The 21,752-nt window shown below is 55.5% G+C and overlaps 1 protein-coding gene across 2 annotated transcripts; it reads left to right on the plus strand.

The window, feature by feature from the left end:
- The first annotated feature begins 1,723 nt into the window (after positions 1–1,723).
- On the plus strand, positions 1,724–20,528 carry ACOT11 (acyl-CoA thioesterase 11). Of its 2 annotated transcripts, none has more exons than XM_058030574.1 (17): positions 1,724–1,984; positions 5,908–5,983; positions 7,334–7,532; positions 9,698–9,767; positions 13,100–13,160; positions 13,362–13,463; positions 13,713–13,848; positions 14,425–14,581; positions 14,975–15,094; positions 15,182–15,326; positions 16,244–16,299; positions 16,428–16,494; positions 16,582–16,665; positions 16,753–16,886; positions 18,885–19,016; positions 19,088–19,214; positions 19,294–20,528. In XM_058030574.1, the coding sequence occupies exons 1-17, from the start codon at positions 1,962–1,964 to the stop codon at positions 19,447–19,449; spliced, it is 1,845 nt and encodes a 614-aa protein (XP_057886557.1). In that variant the 5' UTR covers positions 1,724–1,961; the 3' UTR covers positions 19,450–20,528. The 2 variants fall into 2 exon arrangements, with proteins under 2 accessions (XP_057886557.1, XP_057886558.1); XM_058030575.1 differs by lacking the exon at positions 5,908–5,983 and adding an exon at positions 12,092–12,142 and having other exon boundaries at positions 1,725–1,984.
- The last annotated feature ends 1,224 nt before the right edge of the window (positions 20,529–21,752 follow it).

Raw genomic sequence — 21,752 nt, forward strand, 5'->3', positions numbered from 1 at the left:
TTAACACCAATCCCCGAGAAATTTTAGCCGTCCCAAGGAGAATAGCTGCTTGTAACCGGTTGCTAATTACAAGTATGAATGTCAATTAATTCATTTAGCTAATTATCCACTCTGTGAGCATCACGCACCAAAGAACTGTAAAAGACGGGCATATGGTGATGGAGCAGGAGGAGGGAGCCGGAGCCGGCCCGGGCGAAGGGATGGAGGCAGCCCGAGAGCTCGGGAATTACAACATTATGCTAATTGGGCCTGGAAAACATCAGCCTCTCCTTGCAACTTTTGTTTGCAGGCTCGAGCGTGGGTCAAGCATCTGAAGTGTTTCTGATTGTGCTGTTCCCTCCGACTCTGGCGAGTGGGAAGAATCGTTTTCACAAACCTTTTGATCCTAATCTCTGGCTGCAGAAACAAACAGTCCTAAGGAGGGAGGGAGAGATCCCTGAAGATCTTCCTGGCCAGAGGCCTGCGTGCTAAAGGTGGGGAAATGTTCTGGAGGATGCCTGCTGCCATCTGGTTTGCAGGGCACCTGGGCTGTGGGTAGAAAACCATCCTGGTGCGAAATATCTTATTTGCTGTCCCAAAAGTGAACGCTTTAAAGGAAATGTTGTTTTCTGAAAAGACGGAATTTAATCGCATCTGGGTGTGCAAAGCCACCTGCAAGACATGGAAGGGCCTCTCTGCTCCTGCTCTTGGAATGAGGAATGCAGATTTTATCCAAGTAGCTGAGCAGTGAACGCTCAGCGGGGTTAAAGTCCTCAGGCAACAATCTTCTTCCAGAGAGACTCTCCATCACCATAATCGGATCAATCACCTGGTGCAATGCAGAGCCCCCTCCATCCCCCAAAGGCTCCAAACCCCCTCGGGGGATCATCACCCTGAGCTGGGCCCCATCTCCACCCCTGCCCAGCCCTTGCAGAGGTATCCCGGTGTCCCATCTCCCCTCTGCCTGGGACCAGGATTTTGATGAGCATTTTCCACAACCAGCCTAAATTTAGGTGGCTGAGGCAGGGGCTTTTGCCCTGCTTCAGTGCTTTGTTATTCTTATTTACCCAAAAAAGAGCGGGGCTTTATTTCCCCTTGAAATTGCTCAATTATTTCTCCTCTGGCTTTCCAGGGGCAATACTTGTGCTGCCGGTGCCTGTCAAGAGCTTTGATCAAACTCTTGTAGGCTGATAACCAAGAGTCACTTGTGAAAGTGTGTAAATCAAACACAAACAGAGCAACACCTCCACTAAACCCAACAGTCATTAAAATCAAACACAAATAGAACAAATAGAACAACAGGTCCACTGGAACCAACAGTCATTAACGCGGTGACACGGCGATTTGCATTTTATTTCCTTGTTAAAAAAAAAAAAAAAAAAAAAAAAAAAAAAAAAAAAAGAGAAAAAAAAAGGACAAAAAGGGAGTTTGTGATAAGACCTGTCAGAGGTAGCTCAAAGGCAGCAGGGCCAGGGAGTGGATTGGATTGGTTTTGGAGAAGTTTGCCGAGGTTTTTCCGGATGGTGAGCTTGGTGTGGGCACCCGCAGCTCCCACTGATATTTTCAGGTAAGCCTAACCGAGTGCCCCTGGCTGGGGAGACGGGGGCAGAAGATGCTGATGAGTGGGCTGGGCAGGGGATGCCCCCCCGGGAGCCGCTCCCTGGGGAGGGATGAAGGCCAGCATCATCCCCGCGCTCCGCAGAGCTGCGGCCGGTGCCTCCCGCCGCTCCCGCCGCCAGCCCGGCGCATTCCCGGCCGCATCCCCAGCCAAGCTCCCGAGCGCCGGCCATTTTCCAGGCGGGCCGCGATCTGCCAAGCGCTACCTTAAGAAAAGTTGCGCCGGGCCACATGCGAGGAAGCGGGCGGGGGTGTGTGCCTGGCCCCGGCCCAGGGCGCCGCGCCAGCCCGGCCTCGACGCCCGCGCCCGCAGGTGTCCGGACGCCTCTCCTCCGAGCCAGCCGTGGCACCGACACCTCCCGCAAATGCTCAGCTTCTTCTGGCTGAGGTGAGCCCTGCGGGGAGCTGGGCACCGTGGGGGTCGGCGGGGAGCGCCGGGGATGGGGGAGCGCAGCTGCTGGAGAGAGTTCTTCATTCCCGGCTTGTCCTGGCACGCATCGGCGCCGGGCGGCTCTTCCGGGGGAAGGATGTGGGGTGGAAGCCCCTGGTGACCCCCTGCTCACCCGGGTGGTGTTTTCCTGCCTTTGGGGTTGGCAGCGAGCCGTGCTGCTGCCCCGTCGTGGTGGGCACTGACGGCTTGTCCATGGGGACGTGGCATCCTCGGGCTGCAGTGGGGACAGCGGGAGAGAACTGGGGACACCAAACCCCGCCCAGGGTTTGGCAGGAGCAGTGCTGGGGGCTTTGGCTTGAATCAGCTTCTTTTCGCTTCAAGTAGGGGCAGATATTTGGGAAGCATGGGCACAGGGCTGCTGGGAATGGTGGGGGTGCGGGGAGGGCACAGGGACGTGCTGGGGCTGGTGGGTGGCACTGGATGTGGTCGCCACTCCAGCAGCCTCAAATGAGGTGGTCTTGGCCACGGTGGGGACCACCACATCCCCATGGTGTTCACCTGGGCGTTTCCTACTCCAGTGCTCTCAGCCGTGGTGACCCCCATTGCGGGGACCACAAGTGAAGACCACCAGGGTGTGGACCTTTGCAGCAGCCTGGTCTCCACCGTGGTGGTTCCCAGCTGTGGTGCTCTGAAGGTGCTGGTGTTGATGTTATGGCAGCTCCTCCCTGGGAACGCCGTGGGTGGCAGGGCAAAGCTGCTGCCCGGGCTGGGCGGCGCTCCTGGGTGTCCCCATGCGTGTGAATGTTGGCCCTGGAGGTGTGTGCAGGTGCTCTGGGGTGGCATATGGCTCTGTTCACCCCCTGCACACGAGCCAGACCTTTGTCCCTTTGTCCCCTGGGACACTCCCTGTGGGACTTCGGCCCTGTGCCGGCAAACCAGCGCCAGCCTTCGTGGGAGCCTCATGGGAGCTGCAAAGAGCACTCGGGCGGGGGTATGGATGGGGCTGTGGGCATGGCTGGGCTGGGGGGGCTCCACCCTGTGCTGGAGAGGGCTGGGAGGGTGCTGGAGGTGTCCCTGCTCACACTGAGCGATGCTTTCCCATGGGTGATGGCTGGAAAACCATCAGCCCCTGGTAAGAGGAGTCATCCTGTGTCCCACTCTTGCCTTTGACCCTCGGTTTGCACTTTCCTGGCCCCGTGCCTTGCTTTGCTCCATGTACTCTAAGGAAACATGATGTGTGGTCCCAAAAATACCCATTGCAGTGTGTGCTGGCCTTTCTTCTGGGCTGGCCACCCTCCTGCACCACGCTGCAGGGAGCTGCTGTGTTTCCTCACCGTGCTGTGACCTGGCAGTTCGGTGCCTCTTGTCCCATCCTGAGCAGCAGCTCTCATGCTGGGGACCTGGGGACCCTGCTCCATCCTGGTGGGCATGGCGTGATGGGCTGGGCTGTGCTGGGCATCTCCAATGCTGCTGGCATTGTCACTGCTGGCAGGCCGGGTCTCGGGGGATGGACAGCCCTCACTGCCCTATGGAGATGGCAGAATTTCCCAAAGTAGGTCAGGGTAATTTTTTAACGCGTGCAGATTTGCTTGTTACCATGGATATTGCTCAATTATACACCAATAATCCGCCATGAGAACTTCGTTGTCGCCGCTTTCTTCACCACCATCTCCCCCCCTTTTTTTTTTTTCTTTAAATACTTCCAGGGAGCGGTCAGGTTAAACCAAGGGGCTGGAGTGGGGATAGGAGACAGAGCCAGGTGAGGGAAAATGGGGGTTAGGTATCTGAGAGGTGGCAGTGGATGGTGAGAGAGCGCTGAGGGCAGCTGAGGGTGGCCTTGCTCTGCCCAGACCCCTCCCAAAGCCCAGCACTTGGGATCCCCATTTTCACCCTGGTCTCTCCCTCTCTTCCACTGCCTTGGGGGTGGCTGAAGCAAACTCTGCTGTCAGTGGGCTCAAGGATTTGGGGGAAGAGCTGTTCTCCTGCATCTCTGCCCAGCACCATCCTGGGGAGCTGTGGCACCCACGAGGGTTTGCAGTGGAGGTTTGTGCACAGTGGTGATTTCTGAAGAGGCCAGCACTGAATTTCACAGCAGAAACATTCCCTGGAGCTTGTGGGTGTTTGGGTGCTGTTGGACACCCCTCTGCCAGGGTGTAGGAGAGCTGTGGGGTCCCTCTCCCCAGTATTTGCAGGGTTGTTGGTGTGTTTGTTTTCCTCTCTGGTTTGCTCTGTGGGCTCCTTACGCCTTCAGCAGCACAGGAAGTGAGCGTGGCAGGAGGCAAGAAAAATATTCTGCTGGAAGGGATATTTTTTTCCTCTAATGCAAACTTTTTTTTTTTTTTTTTTTTTGGGTAGAAGTGGGTCACTCGAGGGGTGACAGAGTAAGAGCATCATCGCCTGGGTACTGCATCCCGTTGCCATGGTGACCCGAGGGCTGCATCAGTCAACAGCTTTAAAAATGTGACAGTTGAGTGAGGCTGAAGATTTTAATGAGGACAGACACTGGCTGGCTTGGTTTCCATAACAAATACTCCACAAATGCCCACCAGCTGGGTGGCTCTGGGTCTCGGGGCGCTCCCCTTCCCCGGGCTGGGGCTGCCTGGCCAGCAGCAGGGGGATGATGCAAAGCAGACAGCTCTGAGTGTTTGTCCCCCTCCTGCTAACGCAACCCAGGGACAAGGTGACACCGCTGCCGAGGCAGCAGCAGGTTTGGGTTTCCAAGGAATGTCCCTCTGGAGCTGCTGGCTGGGGCTGTGGGTGTAACAGGACCACCCCCAGCCGCTGCCACCGCCCTGTGCCTGCACTGGGCAGCAAACCCATCCTGTTCAACAGGACAGTAACTCTTGCAGCGGGCTCCTGCAAGGGCGGGTGAGCCATCAGGAAGCTCCCAAACCTCAATAACAAGGCTGGACAGGTCATGGGGCTAGGGAAAAGGTCGTGGGGCTGGGGAAAGCAAAGCCCAGTGCTGCTGGGGCAGCGGTGGGAGGCTGCAAGAGGCTCCTGTTTGTGTCTTGTTTTGTACTGATCACACTGGGCGTACTCTGTGGGATGCCCCAGCTCCTGATGGCATAGGAGGCAAATCTACACCTTCCACTTTTTTAACCCTGTGCCAAAATTCCCAATCCATTGGGAAAAGAGCTGCTACTTCCAGCAGCCTGGTTTTAACAGCATGGGAGAGGGATGTGTGCTGGGAAGCTGGGGGTATGCCAAGGGCCTGGCACTGTTGTGTCTAAAAGCAAACTGTAAATATGAAGCCTCTTCCACTTCTTTTTTTTTTTTTTTTTTTTTTTTTTTTGCTGCAGCTCCCACACTGCCTTTCCTTGCAATGCCACCACAATGTCCAGCTTGGACACAGCCACCCTGCACGTGGCCCTGGAGCCTGCAGGCACCCAAGGACACAGGATGCCCTTGTGGAATGCCAGGGCTTGGCAGGCAGAGGGACTGGAGCAGCACTGCTGGAGCCGGGTGCTTCCTATTTGCTGCCCCCAGTACCACCCATGGCAGCCTCAGCCCTGCCTGCTGCCAAAAATACGCTCCTGGCTGTCTTGTGACTGCAGCAGAGTCCCTGCTCCGGCCAGGGGAGCTTCAAGGCACAGCCCTGTGTCACATGGAGCAACACTGGCACAGCATGGCTGGCTGAGGGGCTGGCCACAGCCCTGCAATGTGTGCTTGGCCCAGCTCCCCGAAACAGCTGGGGCTCTTTCACCTGGGCTGGTGACCCCCGTGGAATGGCAGGCACCTGCCCCAGCCCTGCCCCTCTCCCTGTCAGCTCTGATGGGTGGTGGTGAGGGGTCAGTGGTGTGGGAGGGATGTCAGGATGCGGGGACAGGCTGTGACAACCCGCCACACGCTCTGCTGGGACACAGCCACCCCGTCTCTGCCCATCCCGCCGTAACCAGAGCCACTCTGCTCCTTTCCAGGTGCCTCTTAAAAATGGTCAAGGGGAATGTTATAGTCCCTGAAGACATCTTGAGCTTCTGTTGCAATGGCCTCCAGGTACCCTCTGTGCCGTGCAACTAACCCATGGCTCCCGTTGTGCCACCAGCTACTAACCCAGGCCGTGCCAGGGGATGCCAGGCCTGGCTGCACCCTCTCCCAGCACATTCCCACAGCCAGCAGCTCCTTCCCTGAGACTCAGAGCTGTCACACTCTGGGAGAATGACCGGCGGGATGCTGGGCCAGGCTGTCTGCTCACGCTGCAGCAGGCGGCTTTGGAGCTCTTTGCATTGCTGGCTCGTCCCCCAGAGCCTGCTGCCTTCCCAAAATAGCTCTGTGCTGCTCGAGGAGGCGCTTCTGCCGCTGGGAAGCAGCCCGGGAGGTTCACACAGGGGTGTGGAGGCTTCTGGAGGGGCTCTGGTGGGTCTCAGCGTGGGATGGGGGATCCCACCCTTGCCATGGGCTCGCTGTGTCCCTGCCCGGGCAGGGTTTGTGCCGTTCCCGTTCCCGGGATGTCGTGTACCAGTAGCTATGGAAACAGAGGTTAGACCCGCTGGAGGAAAATGCTATTCTGAGAGGCAGCGAGCTCGGGGTAGTCGGGAAAGCTTCGTTTTCAGCATGAACCCATCTCTAAAGAATCTGGGTGAAGCAAAGGGCAGGGGAGCTGCTGCTGCAGCGGGACTCCTGCAACAAGTGCTGGGAGCAGGAGCTGCAGCGGGAGCAGAAAGCGGAAGGAAGGGCTCTGATGAAGCCCAGACAGCTCCTCGTGTCTGCTCAGTTACTCACCAGGCTAACTGAGTTCACCCCTTGTGTAACACGGCTCGCTTGACATCTCCCATCAGCTGTTTTCCCTGCCAGCACCACCCCAGCCTCCTCTCTCTGCCACCCTGCTGCTCTGTGCCCTGCAAATGGACAAGGAACGTGTTTCACTGCCCTGACAGCCCCAAACTGAGGGTGCTCCTCCTCTGCTGCTTGTGCCACATGGCTTCCAGTCCTTCCTTTGGTGCAGGGGGGTGTTGGTGGAAGGTGTGCAGCACTGTCCAGCCCCAGGAGAGAAAACCCATCCTGTGCTGCAGCACCCTAAAAATGAAGCTGTCAAGGGGAAAAATCCCTTCCGAGAGGAGTGATTAACTTCGGGAGGGTTTTTTCGTGGTTTTTGGGAGGGAGCAGTGGGGTTGGGTGATAAATGGCCTGAAAACCTGGAATAATCCCCTATGGAGATTTTTTTAGAGGGATCTTTTCCCTTTCAGCTGCAGGCACCTTGTCTTTGGCAAGGGCTGGGTGGGTTTGGTGGTGTGCAGGGCTGTGCAGGGCTGGGGTTCTCCCAGCTCTGTGTGGGGAATGTATTCACAGGTTCCTTCAGGGGATTTGCTTCCCCTTGGGGTAAAATGCAGCTTTTGTGCCCCACAGGGCTCGACCTCTGCACCCCGTGCCCGGGAGCCAGGGGAGCAGGAGGAGGCACGGGGGGCCATGGCGAGCGCCCCGGCTGCCCGCAACCCCACCGAGGTGCAGATGAGCCAGCTGGTGCAGCCCTGCCACACCAACCACCGCGGGGAGCTCAGCACCGGCCAGCTGCTCAAGTGGATCGACACGGCCGCCTGCCTCTCCGGTAAGCCATGCTCCTCCTCTGGTGGTCCATCCTCTACCCATGGTGAGCCATCCTCTCCTCTGGTAAGCCATCCTCTCCTCTGGTGAGCCATCTTCCTTTGGTAAGCCATCCTCTCCTCTGGTAAGCCCTCCTCTACCTCCTGTAAGCCATCCTCTCCTCTGGTAAGCCATCCTCTTCCTCCTGTAAGCCATCCTCTCCTCTGGTAAGCCATTCTCTCCCCTGGTGAGCCATCCTCTCCCTCTGGTAAGCCATCCTCTTCCTCCTGTAAGCCATCCTCTCCTCTGGTAAGCCATCCTCTCTCTCCTGTAAGTCATCCTCTCCTTCTTGTAAGTCTTCCTCTTCTCCTGTAAGCCATCCTCTACCTCCACTAAGCCATCCTCTCCCCTGGTAAGCCATCCTCTCCCTCCTGTAAGCCATCCTCTCCCTCCACTATGCCATCCTCTCCCTTTGGTAAGCCATCCTCTCTCTCCTGTAAGTCATCCTCTCCTCTGGTAAGCCATCCTCTCCTTCTTGTAAGTCATCCTCTCCTCTGGTAAGCCATCCTCTCTCCTCTCCCTTTGGTAAGCCATCCTCTCCTCTGGTAAGCCATCCTCTCCTTCTTGTAAGTCATCCTCTTCTCCTGTAAGCCATCCTCTCCCTCTGGAGCCATCCTCTCCCTCTGGTAAGCCATCCTCTCCCTCCTGTAAGCCATCCTCTCCTTCTGTAAGCCATCCTCTCCTTCTGTAAGCCATCCTCTCCTTCTGTAAGCCATCCTCTTCCTCCTGTAAGCCATCCTCTCCCTCCTGTAAGCCATCCTCTCTCTCTGGAGCCATCCTCTCCCTCCTGTAAGCCATCCTCTCCTTCTGTAAGCCATCCTCTCCCTCCTGTAAGCCATCCTCTTCCTCCTGTAAGCCATCCTCTCCCTCCTGTAAGCCATCCTCTCCCTCTGGAGCCATCCTCTCCCTCCTGTAAGCCACCCTGTCCCTCTGGAGCCCTCGTGCTGCTGGCTGCCAGGGAAGGCAGCAGGCAGCATGCACAGGAGCAGCTCCTCCCTGGCAGCCCCGCACGGTGTGTGCCTCGCAGTGACGCCAGCTGGGGACCCACGTCACGGCGTTCTGCTGAGTAATTAGAGAGCAAAGAGGAGCAGGACAAGGAGGGGAAGAGACGTGCACTGCAGCACGCCTGCTGGCTTGGGGACAGATCAAAATCCTTCCTCTGCAGGGCTGCCCTTTTCCTTGCCTGCTGTGCAGGGCATGGGGAGGGCGGGCTGGGGGCAGCTGAGCAGCAGCCACAGCGGGCTGAGCTCCTCCACTCAGCGGGAAGCAATGGGGCTCACCAGCTTAGCCAAGCATGGGGAGGGGATGACAGGGGAATGGGTGCAGTTCTGCATTTGGATGGGGTTCCCAGAGCGGTTTTGCAGTCTGAGGTCCCTGGAGTCCCAAGGGAAAAGCTGCACACCAGCAGAGCAGCTTTGTAATATTTGCTGTGTACGGGGAGATGGAATCAGCTGCTGGTGCATCTCCACAGCTGCAAGCTCATGGAAGGAAGGCAAACACCAGCACATCCTCCAAAGCTTCAAACATCTGCCAACCCACGCTGCTGCGGGTGGAGAAACCCCAAATCCCACTCTGGTTTGGGATTCAATGGGCTTCAGCAGGGAAAGGGACACTGGCTGGGTGTCACCAGTGTCACCAGCCTGGGACTGTGACAGTGTTCACAGGGGTCTGAGGATGAGGGAAGAGACAAGGATCTGACTCCATGTTTCAGAAGGATTGATTTATTATTTTATGATATATATTATATTAAAAGTATACTAAAAGAGTAGAAGAAAGGATTTCATCAGAAGGTTAGCTATTAGAATATTAGCTATTAGAATAGAAAAAGAAAGAATGATAACAAAGGTTTGTGGCTCAGACAGAGGGTCCGAGCCAGCTGACTGTGATTGGCCATTAATTAGAAACCACCACATGAGACCAATCACAGATGCACCTGTTGCATTCCACAGCAGCAGATAACCATTATTTACATTTTGTTCCTGAGGCCTCCCAGCTCCTCAGGAGGAAAAATCCTACGGAAAGGATTTTCCATAAAAGATGTCTGCGACGTGGGGCAGAGGATCCCTCGTGCCCCACACACCCTCAGCACGCTGCTGCCGGTTGCTGATGCAGTTTGCTTTTCCTTTCCAGCCGAGAGACACGCCGGCTGCCCGTGCGTCACGGCTTCCATGGACGACATCTATTTTGAGCACACCATTAGGTAAATTCCCAGGCAAACACTGGGGTTCCCCCTCTGCCCTCTGCAACGTGGGCAGGGGCTGGAGCTGGGAGCAGCGTGCCCAGAGGAGGAGGAGAGGCGCAGGGGCAGTGCCAGGCTGGCAGGGCAGCCAGGGATGAGGCTGCAGGGCTGCTGTCTGCTCTGATTTATCCTCTGTCTGCTTGCCTGGGGAGCTCCAGCCGCGCTGGCTTCCCGGTATTTCCCCCAGCGCCAGCTCCTCCCTGGCTTTGTTCAGGAAGCAGCTCTGATTTAGTGCTCTGGAAAGCTGGAATCCTGTAGGCCGTGCCTCTGGAGCGGCTGTGTGGGTGGCAGAGGCACAGAGGGGCTCACCCACCCAGCCCACAGTGCTCCCGGCTTTGTGGGATGTGCCAGGCTGGGCAGTGCCCGCTCAAAATTCCATCCCAGGCTGGTCCTGGCACCCCCTGGGTGCTGCCCCACAGAGCTGCCCCCTCTGATCCATGCAGCCCTTGGGATGTGGTGTTTCAGGGGACAGTGTTTCTCCTGGGCTGAGGGGACAAAAACCCTCCCAGGGTTCCATCCTCATCCTCCATGGGCTCCCAGCACTGTGATCATTCCCACCCAGCATTGCCAAAGCAGGCTCCTCCTTTTGTACCCCCAGCAAGCCCAGGTACTGCCACCCACCTTTACTGGTCTCCCAGAGCCCCCACACCCCCTGTGCCTGTCTGCTCCTACCTGGGTACCAATTCATGGGGCTCCCTGGGGGTTTGCCATGCAGTATAGGACCCGTGCAATATAGGATCCATGCAATATAGGATCCTTGCAATATAGGATCCATGCAGTATAGGATCCATGCAGTATAGGATCTGTGCAATATAGGATCCATGCAATATAGGATCCATGCAGTATAGGATCCGTGCAATATAGGATCCGTGCAATATAGGATCCATGCAGTATAGGATCCATGCAATATAGGATCCATGCAAGATAGGATCTTTGCAATATAGGATCCGTGCAATATAGGATCCGTGCAATATAGGATCCATGCAGTATAGGATCCATGCAGTATAGGATGCATGCAATATAGGATGCGTGCAATATAGGATCCATGCAGTATAGGATCCATGCAATATAGGATCTGTGCAATATGGGACCCATGCAATATAGAATCCCTGCAAGATAGGATCCATGCAGTATGGGATCCATGCAGTATGGGATCCATGCAGTATAGGATCCATGCAGTATAGGATCCATGCAGTATAGGATCCATGCAGTATAGGATCCATGCAATATAGGATCCGTGCAATATAGGATCCATGCAATATAGGATCCATGCAGTATAGGATCCATGCAATATAGGATCCATGCTGCCCAGCAGTTCCTGCCTTGCCATATGGGATCCATGCAGTGCAGGATCCATGCAGTTCAGGATCCATGCTGCCCAGCCACTCCCTGCTGTGCAGGCACCAGTGTGGGTACCCAAGGCTGGCACTGGGGTCCCTGGCTGTCAGCTGGTTTGTTTGGCACTGAGAGGTCTGACTCACTCTTGGGTTTTACTGTCATTCCCAGGAAATGCTGAACTCACACTTTTGTCCTCCTACATGAGGTGCCCGTTTCCCTGGGGCCCAGCTCCTTGAGAAATCCACAGTGTGGGGATGTGGTGCAGCAGGAGGTGGCACCCCTGGGGTTGATTCCCTGCTCCTGGAGCAACTTTTCCCCATGGGTTTCAGGAGCAGGGAAGAACAGCCCCAAGCCCACTCCACAGCACCACATCAAGCCCTCCAAAGCATTTGTCCCTCCTCAGGGGTGAGCTGGGCACTGCTCCAAGGGGGCAGGGAATTTGTGCTGCTCCTGGCTCGGATCCCACTTGCTGTGGTCCAGCTCAAGGCTCCGAGCAAGGGGCCTGGCAGGGATTTCCTGCAGAGCTGTTGGGAGGTGGAGGAGTTTTGTGTCAGATCTCCTTGCTGGCTGTTTGTGCCTTCTGCTGCCCTTGTGCTGTGGGGGAGAGGCAGGGAGGAGACCCCAAATTATCACTGGCTTAAAGCTCACTGGCTGGGCAGCAGATTGTCCCCGTGCCTGTGCCCTTCTGTGTGGAAGTGCAGCCTCTGGGGAGGATCACATGTGCCCTTGAGTGGGGCTTCGTGTGGCATTTATGGCCTCTACTGTTTGATAAGCCCAGAGAAGATAAAGCACTTTTAGGGCTATAAATAGACCTGTGGGGCTGCCAGCCTGCCTGCCTGGCCCCTTGCCCTTGCATGCCCCTCACCACAAACCCACCCAGAGCATCCATCTGGCTGCTTCCATGGCCTCTAACGCTGTCCCCACGTTTGGTGTCTCTCTTTGCCCAGCCAGCCGTCTGCCAGCCCTGCTGGGCAGCGGGACGGGAGGAGCGCGCTCGGGTACGGACGTGTTTGGCCCTAGAGCAGCCAGCCTAGCACAGTGCTGCCGTGAGTTGGGAGCCCTAACCCCACTGACCAGGCATGGCATGTCAACAGGGGCTGCTCACCTAACCCTGCTAACCCTCTGGCGTGCCAGGGTCCGTGCTGGGGGACGGCCAGAGGCGCCAGCTCCTGCTACTCCTGCTCCAGCCAGAGCCAGCGTGCAGAGTGTGACACTCACAGAGCTCATCTGGAGCCTGAAGGCATGTGTGAGGGCACAGGGTTTGGAGAAGTGGTGGTTACAGGGTTTATTTTTCCACTGAGTTTCCTAGTACTGGCCTCTTTTGGGGAATGAGGAATATTCCTGATTTAAACATGTTATTCGGTGCAGACTGCTGTCGGCGTCACTAAAAAATTTATTTTGCTCATTCCATGGGTGCCAGTCTGGAGTGGCTCAGGCTGCAGGGTCTGTGTGTGTCCTCTGAAGCCTGCTGAAGGCACAGAGGAGAGCAGCTGCCAGCAGATGTTCCATTTCAGAGATGGTGCAAAATGCCCCTGGCTGGCCCTGCCTCCTGCCGCCTCCCATTATCCCACGGTGTCCATTGCTTGTGGGGAGGCCCCGTGGCTGCTCCTGTGTGCAGGACAGTGGATGCAAGGCTGGAGAAGCCGTTTGCTCTGGCAGGAACGTGCATGCCCACATGGGCAGGGGTGCCAAGCGAGCCTCGGGCACCTCTGCCCCCCTCGGGTGTCACCCCAGACCTGGGTCCCACTTGCACACAGCTGCTCAGGGCTCACATCTCACTGCTCTCAGGGGTGGCTGTGCCCGTGTCCTGCTGGCCACCTGGCATGTCCCTCAGTCCCAGGGAGCCTCACCACAGCGGGCAGTGAGCTGGAATGCCGTGGCACCTCAGAGGGAGATGCTGGGTTGCTGTTGTCCCTCAATAACCCCAGACCCTTTCTCCTCTTCCTGTTTTTCAGCGTCGGGCAAGTTGTCAACATCAAAGCCAAAGTGAACCGAGCCTTTAACTCCAGCATGGAGGTTGGTGTGTGCCTCTACCCCTGTCCCCCTTGCTGTGTGCCCGTCCCCACCAACCATGTGGCCAAATCCCCAAATCCTCCCACAATTCCCATCTTCAATCCCACGTGTACATCATTTATGGCTGGCTCTGGCTCTCTCATGGTGGGATGTGGGTTCCTGGTGAGCAGAGCCAGCTCTCAGGGGTGCTGTGCCCTCTCCCAGGTGGGCATCCAGGTGAACTATGAGGACCTGTGCAGCGGGAAGCACTGCAGCATCTGCAAGGCGTACGCCACCTTCGTGGCACAGGGCCCCATGGGCAGCAAGGTGAGCAGTGGCTGCTGGTGGGGGCACTCTGTAGCCTGCCTTACACACTGGCAGTGAGGAAATGGCCTCTCTGAGGCTGGGCTGGGCCAGCTTTCCATCATGGCTGTTTCTTCATGGGTCAGTGATGCTCTGTCCCGTGCTTGGGGGATGCATGGTGGGTGGCTCTGGGCCTTGCCTTGGGCATGGAGGGCACCTGCTCTATGCTGCTCATCCCCCAGCAGAGCTGCACGCTGTCCCATCCCTCTGCAGGTGAGGCTGGAGCCTGTGATCCCACAGACAGAGGAGGAGAAGATCGAGTACAGCATCGCCGCCGAGCGCCGCCGCATGCGCCTGGTGCACAAGGACACCCTCAAGGACCTGCTCACCAGCAGCCCCCAGGAAACTGGTACCGTGTCCTGTCTGCTTCCAAAATAGCCCTGATGCCCACTGGTGACATCCCACTCCTCAGCAGGGTGCTGGGGTGATCACCACGTGGAGGTTTGGGAATGCCCTGGCCATGGTGGGATCAGCCCCACCACCCCAGACTGCCAGGCCTGGAGGTTTGGGGGGGTGATGGAGTGGGAGAGCAGCCGTGGGGAGAGGGACAAATGTCACTATAGAACATGAAACAACACAACGTGGACTTGCTGCTCTTTCCAAGGAAAAGAAGGGACTTTCTATTTTCTGACTCCAACATTTACAGATTTCCAAAAGTGACAGTGGATTGGAGGGTGAAAGTGCCACCTCTCCAATGGCACTGGACAAACCAACAGTCCATCAAATTTATCCTCCATAAAAGAATGCAAAACCAATAAGTTATTTACATAAAGTGTTTACAAGAAAGTTCATTACAAGAATGTCAACATCAGAAGGCTTAGAAAAACTTAAAAAAATCAGGGTGACAGACAGGGGCTGTTGGGGTGCTGGGAGAGGGGTCCCAGTGGCCGTACAGGAGACTGAACCCTGCTGTCCCCCGTGGCAGAGCTGGAGACGCGGGACGGCAGCGGGGCAGTGCCGGCGGAAAGGACGCGCGTGGAGAGCGTGGAGCTGGTGCTGCCTCCCCACGCCAACCACCAGGGCAACACCTTCGGGGGGCAGATCATGGCCTGGATGGAGAACGTGGCCACCATCGCAGCCAGGTGACCTGACAAGGGGGCCAGAGGGACCCAAAATAGATGTTTGCTCCAGCAAAGTGCAGCCATTAACCCAGATGGAGCCAGGACAGGGAGGGGACACCGGCGGCTGGGTCTGGCCACAGGTGGACTGTAGGGATGGTGCCCAGCAACCTTTGCTCTCTAATTGTCAACCTTGGGTGGCACTGCACAGGGAGTCCCACAGGTGCTGAGGAACCCCAGGGAAAGGTTCACACTCACTGCAGTTCACACTCATTGCAGTTCGCACTCATTGTTCCTTCTCACGCCTGGCTTTGGGATCCAGGGGTGACATTTTTTGGGGTCTCCTTGTCTCTGGCTGGGTTGGGGAAGGTGCCGTGGCATGGGGCCATAGCTGGGGGGTGACACCTGTCCCCACAGCCGTCTGTGCCATGGCTACCCCACGCTGAGGGCCATCGAGATGTTCCACTTCCGGGGCCCGTCGCAAGTTGGGGACCGCCTGGTGCTCAAAGCCATCGTCAACAACGCCTTCAAGAACAGGTGGGTGCCGGTGCTGGGGGTGCCCTTCCCGCCCTCCCCACGGCCCTCTGCTCCCTCTGCTCCCTCATGCCCATTTCCTCCTGGCAGCATGGAGGTGGGGGTGAGCGCCGAGGCCTACGGGCAGGAGATGTCTGTGAGCCGCCGGCACATCAACAGCGCCTTCATGACCTTCGTGGTGCTGGACCATCAGGGCCAGCCCCGCACGCTGCCCATGGTGGCACCCGAGCCGGGGGTAAGCACGGCAGGGATGGCTTCTCCCCAGCCTGGTGGCACAGGGAAATATCCCACTCAGCCCCTGAGGGCTCTTGGATTCGCGGGAAAACAAATGGAGTTTTGTGGTGGTGGGAATGGAATTGCTCAATAGCAAGTGGATTGAGTTGATTGCTGGGATAAAATAAACCACTTGCCTGAGCAGAGAGGGAGGTGTGTTAGCCATGCAAGGCTTAGCAGAGTATTGCCTGCAAATTATAGCTCATCTTTTCTATAATTTTGGGGAAGGAATGTTGAGGTGGTTTTGTACCTTTCAAAGCATCCTAATCCATAATTTGCTGGGATCCAAATATTTAGGGAAATCTGTCACATGAGCACAGTGACAAAGCAAACACTCCTGCATCTCAGCTTCTCCTGGGCTGTTCCTTGTCCAGCTCCCTGAGTTTTTGATGCCTTAAAACTAGGATCTCTCACTGTGATGGAGATCATCTCATGGCCAAAGTTGGCCCCCCTGAAACCTCCTCTCACCCACTTTAAAACACCACACTAGCACTTTCTTCAAAATAAGCTGCTTTTTTTGGCTTTTTTTTCCCCAGGAGAGAACATTTGCAGGTGCTAGGGCACACAGTTTTTGTTTCAGAGGCATTGTTCAAGTTTGCAGCCACAACAAGTGTTTTCCCTTATGTGCCAGTGCCCATCACTTGATCAGAGCGTGGTGACAATGCTGAAATAAATCACAATTAATCACTGACCATCAGTGCAGTGTGGCCAGAGTGGCAGCTGTCAAGCAAGAGGGCTTCACTTGCCAGCCCTTCCCTGCTGAGTGTTTTTCCCACTCCCAAAAGGGCATGGGTTTTTTTTGTTTTGTTTTGTTTTTTTTTTGTTTTTTTTTTTATCCTCCTTTTCCTATTAACTTAATTGCCTTTTCCCATTTATCAGGATGGAGAAAGGAGATACAGAGAAGCCAGTGCTAGGAAAAAAATTCGGCTGGACCGGTGAGCAGCAAAACGAGTGGGATGTGGGGCTGGAGGAAGGAGGAAAGGGGGGGCTCAGCACTGGGGGGCAGGGACAGTCTGGGGGTGCTTTGTGTCCCCTCACAAGGGAAGCTGTTCCTTTGCTGCAGAAAATACGTCGTCTCCTGCAAGCAGACCGAGGTGCCGCTCTCCGTGCCCTGGGACCAAAGCAACAAGGTAGGATGATCCCCGTGGGAGCTGCTGCCTACTGCTCCTCCTCCTCCTGCTCCCCCTCGTGCCCCTGACGTGCTGCCCCTGCCCCAGGTTTATCTGAGCTACAACAACGTCTCTGCGCTGAAGATGCTCGTGGCCAAAGCGAACTGGGCGCTCGCCAGAGAGAAGGAAAAGGTGCTAAACCCTGTCCCCTCTCCCTGGGCCCCAAAGCACGGCCAATCCCTGTGGGAACAGGTCCCAGCTGTGCCCTGTGCTCCCCAGGTGCGGATGTACACGCTGGAGGAGGACAAGTTCCTGTCCTTCCGCATCGAGATGTCCGTGTGCATCCCGGCCAGCCGAGCCTTCTCCCTGCTCTCCAACCTGCGGCGCCGGCACGAGTGGGACAGCCACTACGTGTGAGTGCTGCAGCCTCCCCAAAAACACACCCCTGTTGGAGCTTAGGTGTCAGTTGCAGCCCCAAGATGTCTCTGTGTCGGCCCATGCATCCAAAGAACGAGTCAGATCTCTTCAGTTTTGGTCTTGAAGTTGTTTATTAATTCTTATCTATAAAATTTTCTTTCTGCCCAGCCAAGATCCAAGATCTGCTCAGCCAGGCAGCCACAGGCACTCTGACCGCCCTCAGGGTGGTGTTGTCTTTTTATACTACAAACTACGTATAACATATTTACACTTAATTCCCAATACCTATCACCTATGTTAGACAGTGAACTTCTACTCTAGACCAATCCCAAAGTGCCAACATCACTGCAGAAAATGGAGACCAAGAAGAAGAAGAAAGGCTGGACATGCCCAGGTTCCTCCATCTTGTCCCCAAAACCTCCATACCAAAAATCCTAAAATCTACATTTTCACCCTGTGAAAATTTTTATTATTATACTATTTAAACTTCTGTGACTTTCAGGTCCTCATACAAAGCTGGTAACTTGCTCCAGGGGTCATAATCAAATCCCCAGGTGTTCTGGGCTGTGTGCCAGGGTCTCCGAGCCCCCCGGTGGGGTCCTTGGCAACTCTGGACACCCGGAGGGATGTGCTGAGTTCTGACACACCCCAGGCTTAAGCCTTGGGGTTGAGCATCCCTTTGGGCTTTCCTGACAGACAGTGTGTTGCCTTGTGTCTCGATTTGGAAAGACAGGTGTCTGCTAAGGAAGGCAGGAGCCTCCTATGAAATAAGAGTGTAAACCCTTCCCACCCCTCTGAATTGCTGTAAATTTAAAATTAAGGAGCTCTCAGGCAAAAATATGGGAGCAGGGAATAACAGGTCTTTAATAGGGAAGAAAAGGATAAAATAAACAACGCAGTACACTAGAACAACACTGACAGAGTCAGAACCCAACCTGACACCCTGTGGGTCAGGGTGTTGGCAGCAGTCTGAGGAAGGTGAAGGGAGACGAGCACATCCTACTGATGATCTTTGTCTCAGATTTATCGATCCAGCTTACATACTTTTATAGTAGTGTTAATTAAGCTCATACATATTGCAAAAACCGAGCTCATCATTGGTTACAGATTACATGCCAACCCCTCCTTTGCCAGCCCCTCCTTTGTTGATAATACCTGTGGCTTTCTTGTGGAGGCTAATACTTGTTTTTACATCCTGCTGTTGACTGTTGTTGACTACATTCAAGGACTCCGTGTTTTTCACCGTGTTTTTCTCATTATTTGATCAAGGACGCAGTGTTTTTGTTTTTCTTGTAATCAGAAGGCTGAGAACTTACTGCTTACAGCTGCTTTTTACTGCTTAACCAGCTGTATATGATCATGGCCCTTTTTCCTTCAAGCCACGTCTGCACAAAACTCTCCAACAGCAGTCCAATTGGAAATGTGGCTGCAGCCCTCCTGCAGTGTCAGGGGTGGTTCTGTTGGAGCAGGGATCCTGTAGAGAAGGATGTATTCTTCCTCTGAAGATCCAGTGGAAGAAGAGGCAGCTGCTGTTCCTCTGGGAAAATCAGTGGAGACGCCGTGCTGGTGTTCCAGAATCCCCAGATTATATCTGGGTAGCAATGCTTGGCTCCTCCCTCTGGGCAGAGCATCTCCCAATGGGATGTTATAGTTCTTATCAGCCATGCACTGACATCAAATAGCTGTTATCAGCAGATGTCCCCTCCCGAGGGAGAAGTGATTGTGGAAGAGATAAGGAAAAACTGCCCACATGACAAAAGACAACTGCCATACAGGTGGTAGTAGAGTACATCTTGCCTTGCAGTCTGGAACACTTTGCTTGCTCCTAGAGACCCCTCACACGGTGTGTCCCTGTCCTGGCTCCATCTGGGCTGATGGCTGTGCCTGTTTTGGGTCCCCTCAGATATTTTAGGTCTGCTGGTGGGTTGTAACTGTGTAAGGCCCAGATTCAGGGGCACAGCAGGGTTTCTGTGATCAGTCCCCTCCCCTTCCAGGAGTGCTGAGCTTGTCCAGAAGGTCGATGACGACGACATGATCTACCACGTGGTGAGCCAGAAGCTCAGGAACGAGAACAAGCCGCAGGACTTCGTCATCCTGGCGTCCCGGCGGAAGCCCTGCAGCAAGGGGTGAGTGCCCAGCCCGAGCCTGCTTCCTGCCAGGCAGGCTGTGCCAGCTGACCGGGCTGTGTCGTCCCCAGGGACCCCTATGTAGTGGCCTTTCGCTCGGTGACGCTGCCCACGCACCCCGCCAGGCCCGAGTTCACGCGCGGGGAGACGCTCTGCTCCGGCTTCTGCATCTGGCCGGAGTCACAGGAGATGAGCAAGGTGGGAGATGCTCCCACAGCCCCTGGGGGAGGCTCCTCCCCGCCCTGTGGCCCTGCTGACCTCGCCCTGTGCCCTGCAGGTGGCTTATTACAACCAGGCCATGCCGGGGTACCTGACCTACGTCACCACCAACGTGGCGGGGCTGTCCTCAGACATCTGCTCCACCTTCGAGGCCTGCGAGAAGTTCCTGCTGAAGAACAAGGAGGACCTGATCTCACGGCTGCAGGACTTCTAGAGCCACGGCCCCCTGCTGACAGACGGACGGACAGACAGATGAGGGGACACTTCTGTGGCGGAAGGGAACGTGGGACGGTGGCACCCAGACCCTGCCTCCCTGGGGGCTTTGGTCCCATGGGCTGGGGTTTGGGGGGCATTGCTGTACCACCTCATCCCCTGCACTGATGTGTCACACCTCTTCTTCTTTCTTTTTTATTATTTTATTTAGAAATTTTGTAAGCTGATGTACAGGACGTGGTTTTCTAGTTCACTTAACGCTACTTGAATCTTTGTATGATCCAAAATCTTCCCAAGCCAGATTTTTTTTTTTCAGTGGGACATAACTGGTTCCTTTTGAGGCAGCAAAGGGAGAGAGGGGGCAGTGATGTGGGGTGGCTGCTGTGCCCCTCCCTGGTGTAGGGGTGGCTGGTGGAACATCCCACTCTCCCCAGTGCTGCTCATTTTCCTGGGCAGGGCTGGCAAACAGCCCCTGCTCCTCCTGGGCTGAAATCCCACCCCATCAGCAGCAATAGGAGTGTTTTGAAAGGACAGACATCCCTATCTGGGCTGAAATCCCACCCCATCAGCAGCAATAGGAGTGTTCAAAAGGACAGACATCCCTGTCTGCTCTGGGTGAGTGCCTGCTCCACGGGTTTGCTGTGTGGTGAGCTTGGAGCAGCATCCTGCACTCACAGCCCAGCTCAGGTGGAGCTGGGGAATTTTGAGGCAGGACTGTGCTGCAGGAAAGGGGTGGTTGATAAGCAGAAGGAGCTCCTGCCCCTCTCCTCCAGTGGCTCCCAGCCCTGGGCTGGCTGTGGCCATAAACCCCCAATCTCTGCTCTATCTCCCATCATAAACATCTCAGCTCAAGGCCTGGCACGGCAACCTCCAAAAGATAAAGGCATCTTAGGCTGAACATGGTACAAAACATTCAATTTTTATAGAGCCCTCTTATCTCCCAAAACTCAGAGCAATCCTGCCTTTTTATCACTGGGACAAGAGCCATCCTTCCTACTCACCGTTAGGAATTGCTGCTGCTTGATTAAAGTGGAGGGCATGATGTATTTGCCTGAACATTAAACTCTAACTGACCTCTCCCTCTCCTCCAGTATTGTGCTTTTTCCTGCTGGGAGGCCCCGGCCAGGCCTGGCTCCAGCCTGGCTGGGTCCCTGGGGGTGCAGGAGTGACCTGGGGGCACGGCAGAGCCTCGTGTGCTTTGTGCTTCTGCAGGAAAACTGCGGCCCTACAGCATCTGCTGGTCCTTGGGGGCATGGCCAGCAGGGCTGGGCAGCTTGGAGCATCCCTGGAGCTCCCATCTCCACTGCCTCATCCCACAGAGAAGGAGGGACCTGCTGGGCACTGTCCCTACAGCCCTTCCCAGAGCCCTTTCTTTGCCCTCCCCATCAGTGCACAGCTCCAGGACCAATTCAGCAATCAATCACCATTTTTCTTAATGCCTTTTAAAAAAAGGGAGTTACCCCCTGCTCTGAGCAACCTTCCAACGTGCATGAAAACACCTCGGAGCTCTCACTGCTAATTCCTGCACGGAGGAAATCCAAAGCATTTGGAGAGGCAGATCTGGGGCCTTGGGAGCAGCAGGGCTCAGAGCCCACCACTGCCTTCCTGCCCAGAATGACGCAGGGAACAAAGCCCCACCTAAGCACCACGGCTGCCATCCAGGGCTGATGGGGGATGGAAAAATCCCCCAAAAACGCCAAGAAGCTCTTGGAAAGGAAAAAGCCATGAATACAGCTGGGGATTTACAGGCCAGCACTCCAGGTTGGATGTGGGCGCCTTCTCCGGTGTGCTGCCATCATGAGAAGGTTTAAGGTCCTGATTTTATGGGTGCCTAAATAAATACATGGAGCTAATATATCACAATACAGGGCATATTCATCTGCCTTGCAGGAGTGGGATAGAATCAGACAGCAGTGTCTCTCTCAAGGCCAGCCCCGCTGTAATTCATGCCCCGAGGCAGCAGCCGAGGGGAGGAGGAGGAGGAGGAATTCTGCAGGCAGCAATATTGATGGGCTACTCCCGGAAGCTTTGTTTTAATTAATTTTCAGATCCACTCCTTGCAGTGGATCAGGCAGTTCTTTCAAAGCCTCCTGCCTGCGCTCTTGTGCAGGGTCTGGGGCAGGGGGTGAGCCTGGGAGCCCCCTGCTCTTTGAGCCCCCAGGTTTTTTGTTAAACAGTGCAGAAGCAGTTCTGTTTTTAAACAAGGAGACTTCCCCCTGGCCAAGAGGCCTCTGATGGCCATGGCATGGGCAGGTGAATTTGCCCAGCTTTTCTCTTCCCCTTTTTATTGACTTTGTGCCGGTT

The sequence above is a fragment of the Melospiza georgiana genome, chromosome 9, assembly GCF_028018845.1.
Source record: "Melospiza georgiana isolate bMelGeo1 chromosome 9, bMelGeo1.pri, whole genome shotgun sequence".
Taxonomy (NCBI): Eukaryota; Metazoa; Chordata; class Aves; order Passeriformes; family Passerellidae; genus Melospiza; species Melospiza georgiana.

Excerpts from the sequence above, each read along its gene's own strand:
- ACOT11 (XM_058030574.1), top strand. The coding sequence starts at position 1,962 with ATGCTCAGCTTCTTCTGGCTGAG. Across the intron at positions 9,768-13,099 it reads TATTTTGAGCACACCATTAG|CGTCGGGCAAGTTGTCAACA; the intron begins GTAAATTCCCAG and ends CCTGTTTTTCAG. Across the intron at positions 13,849-14,424 it reads CAGCAGCCCCCAGGAAACTG|AGCTGGAGACGCGGGACGGC; the intron begins GTACCGTGTCCT and ends CCCCCGTGGCAG.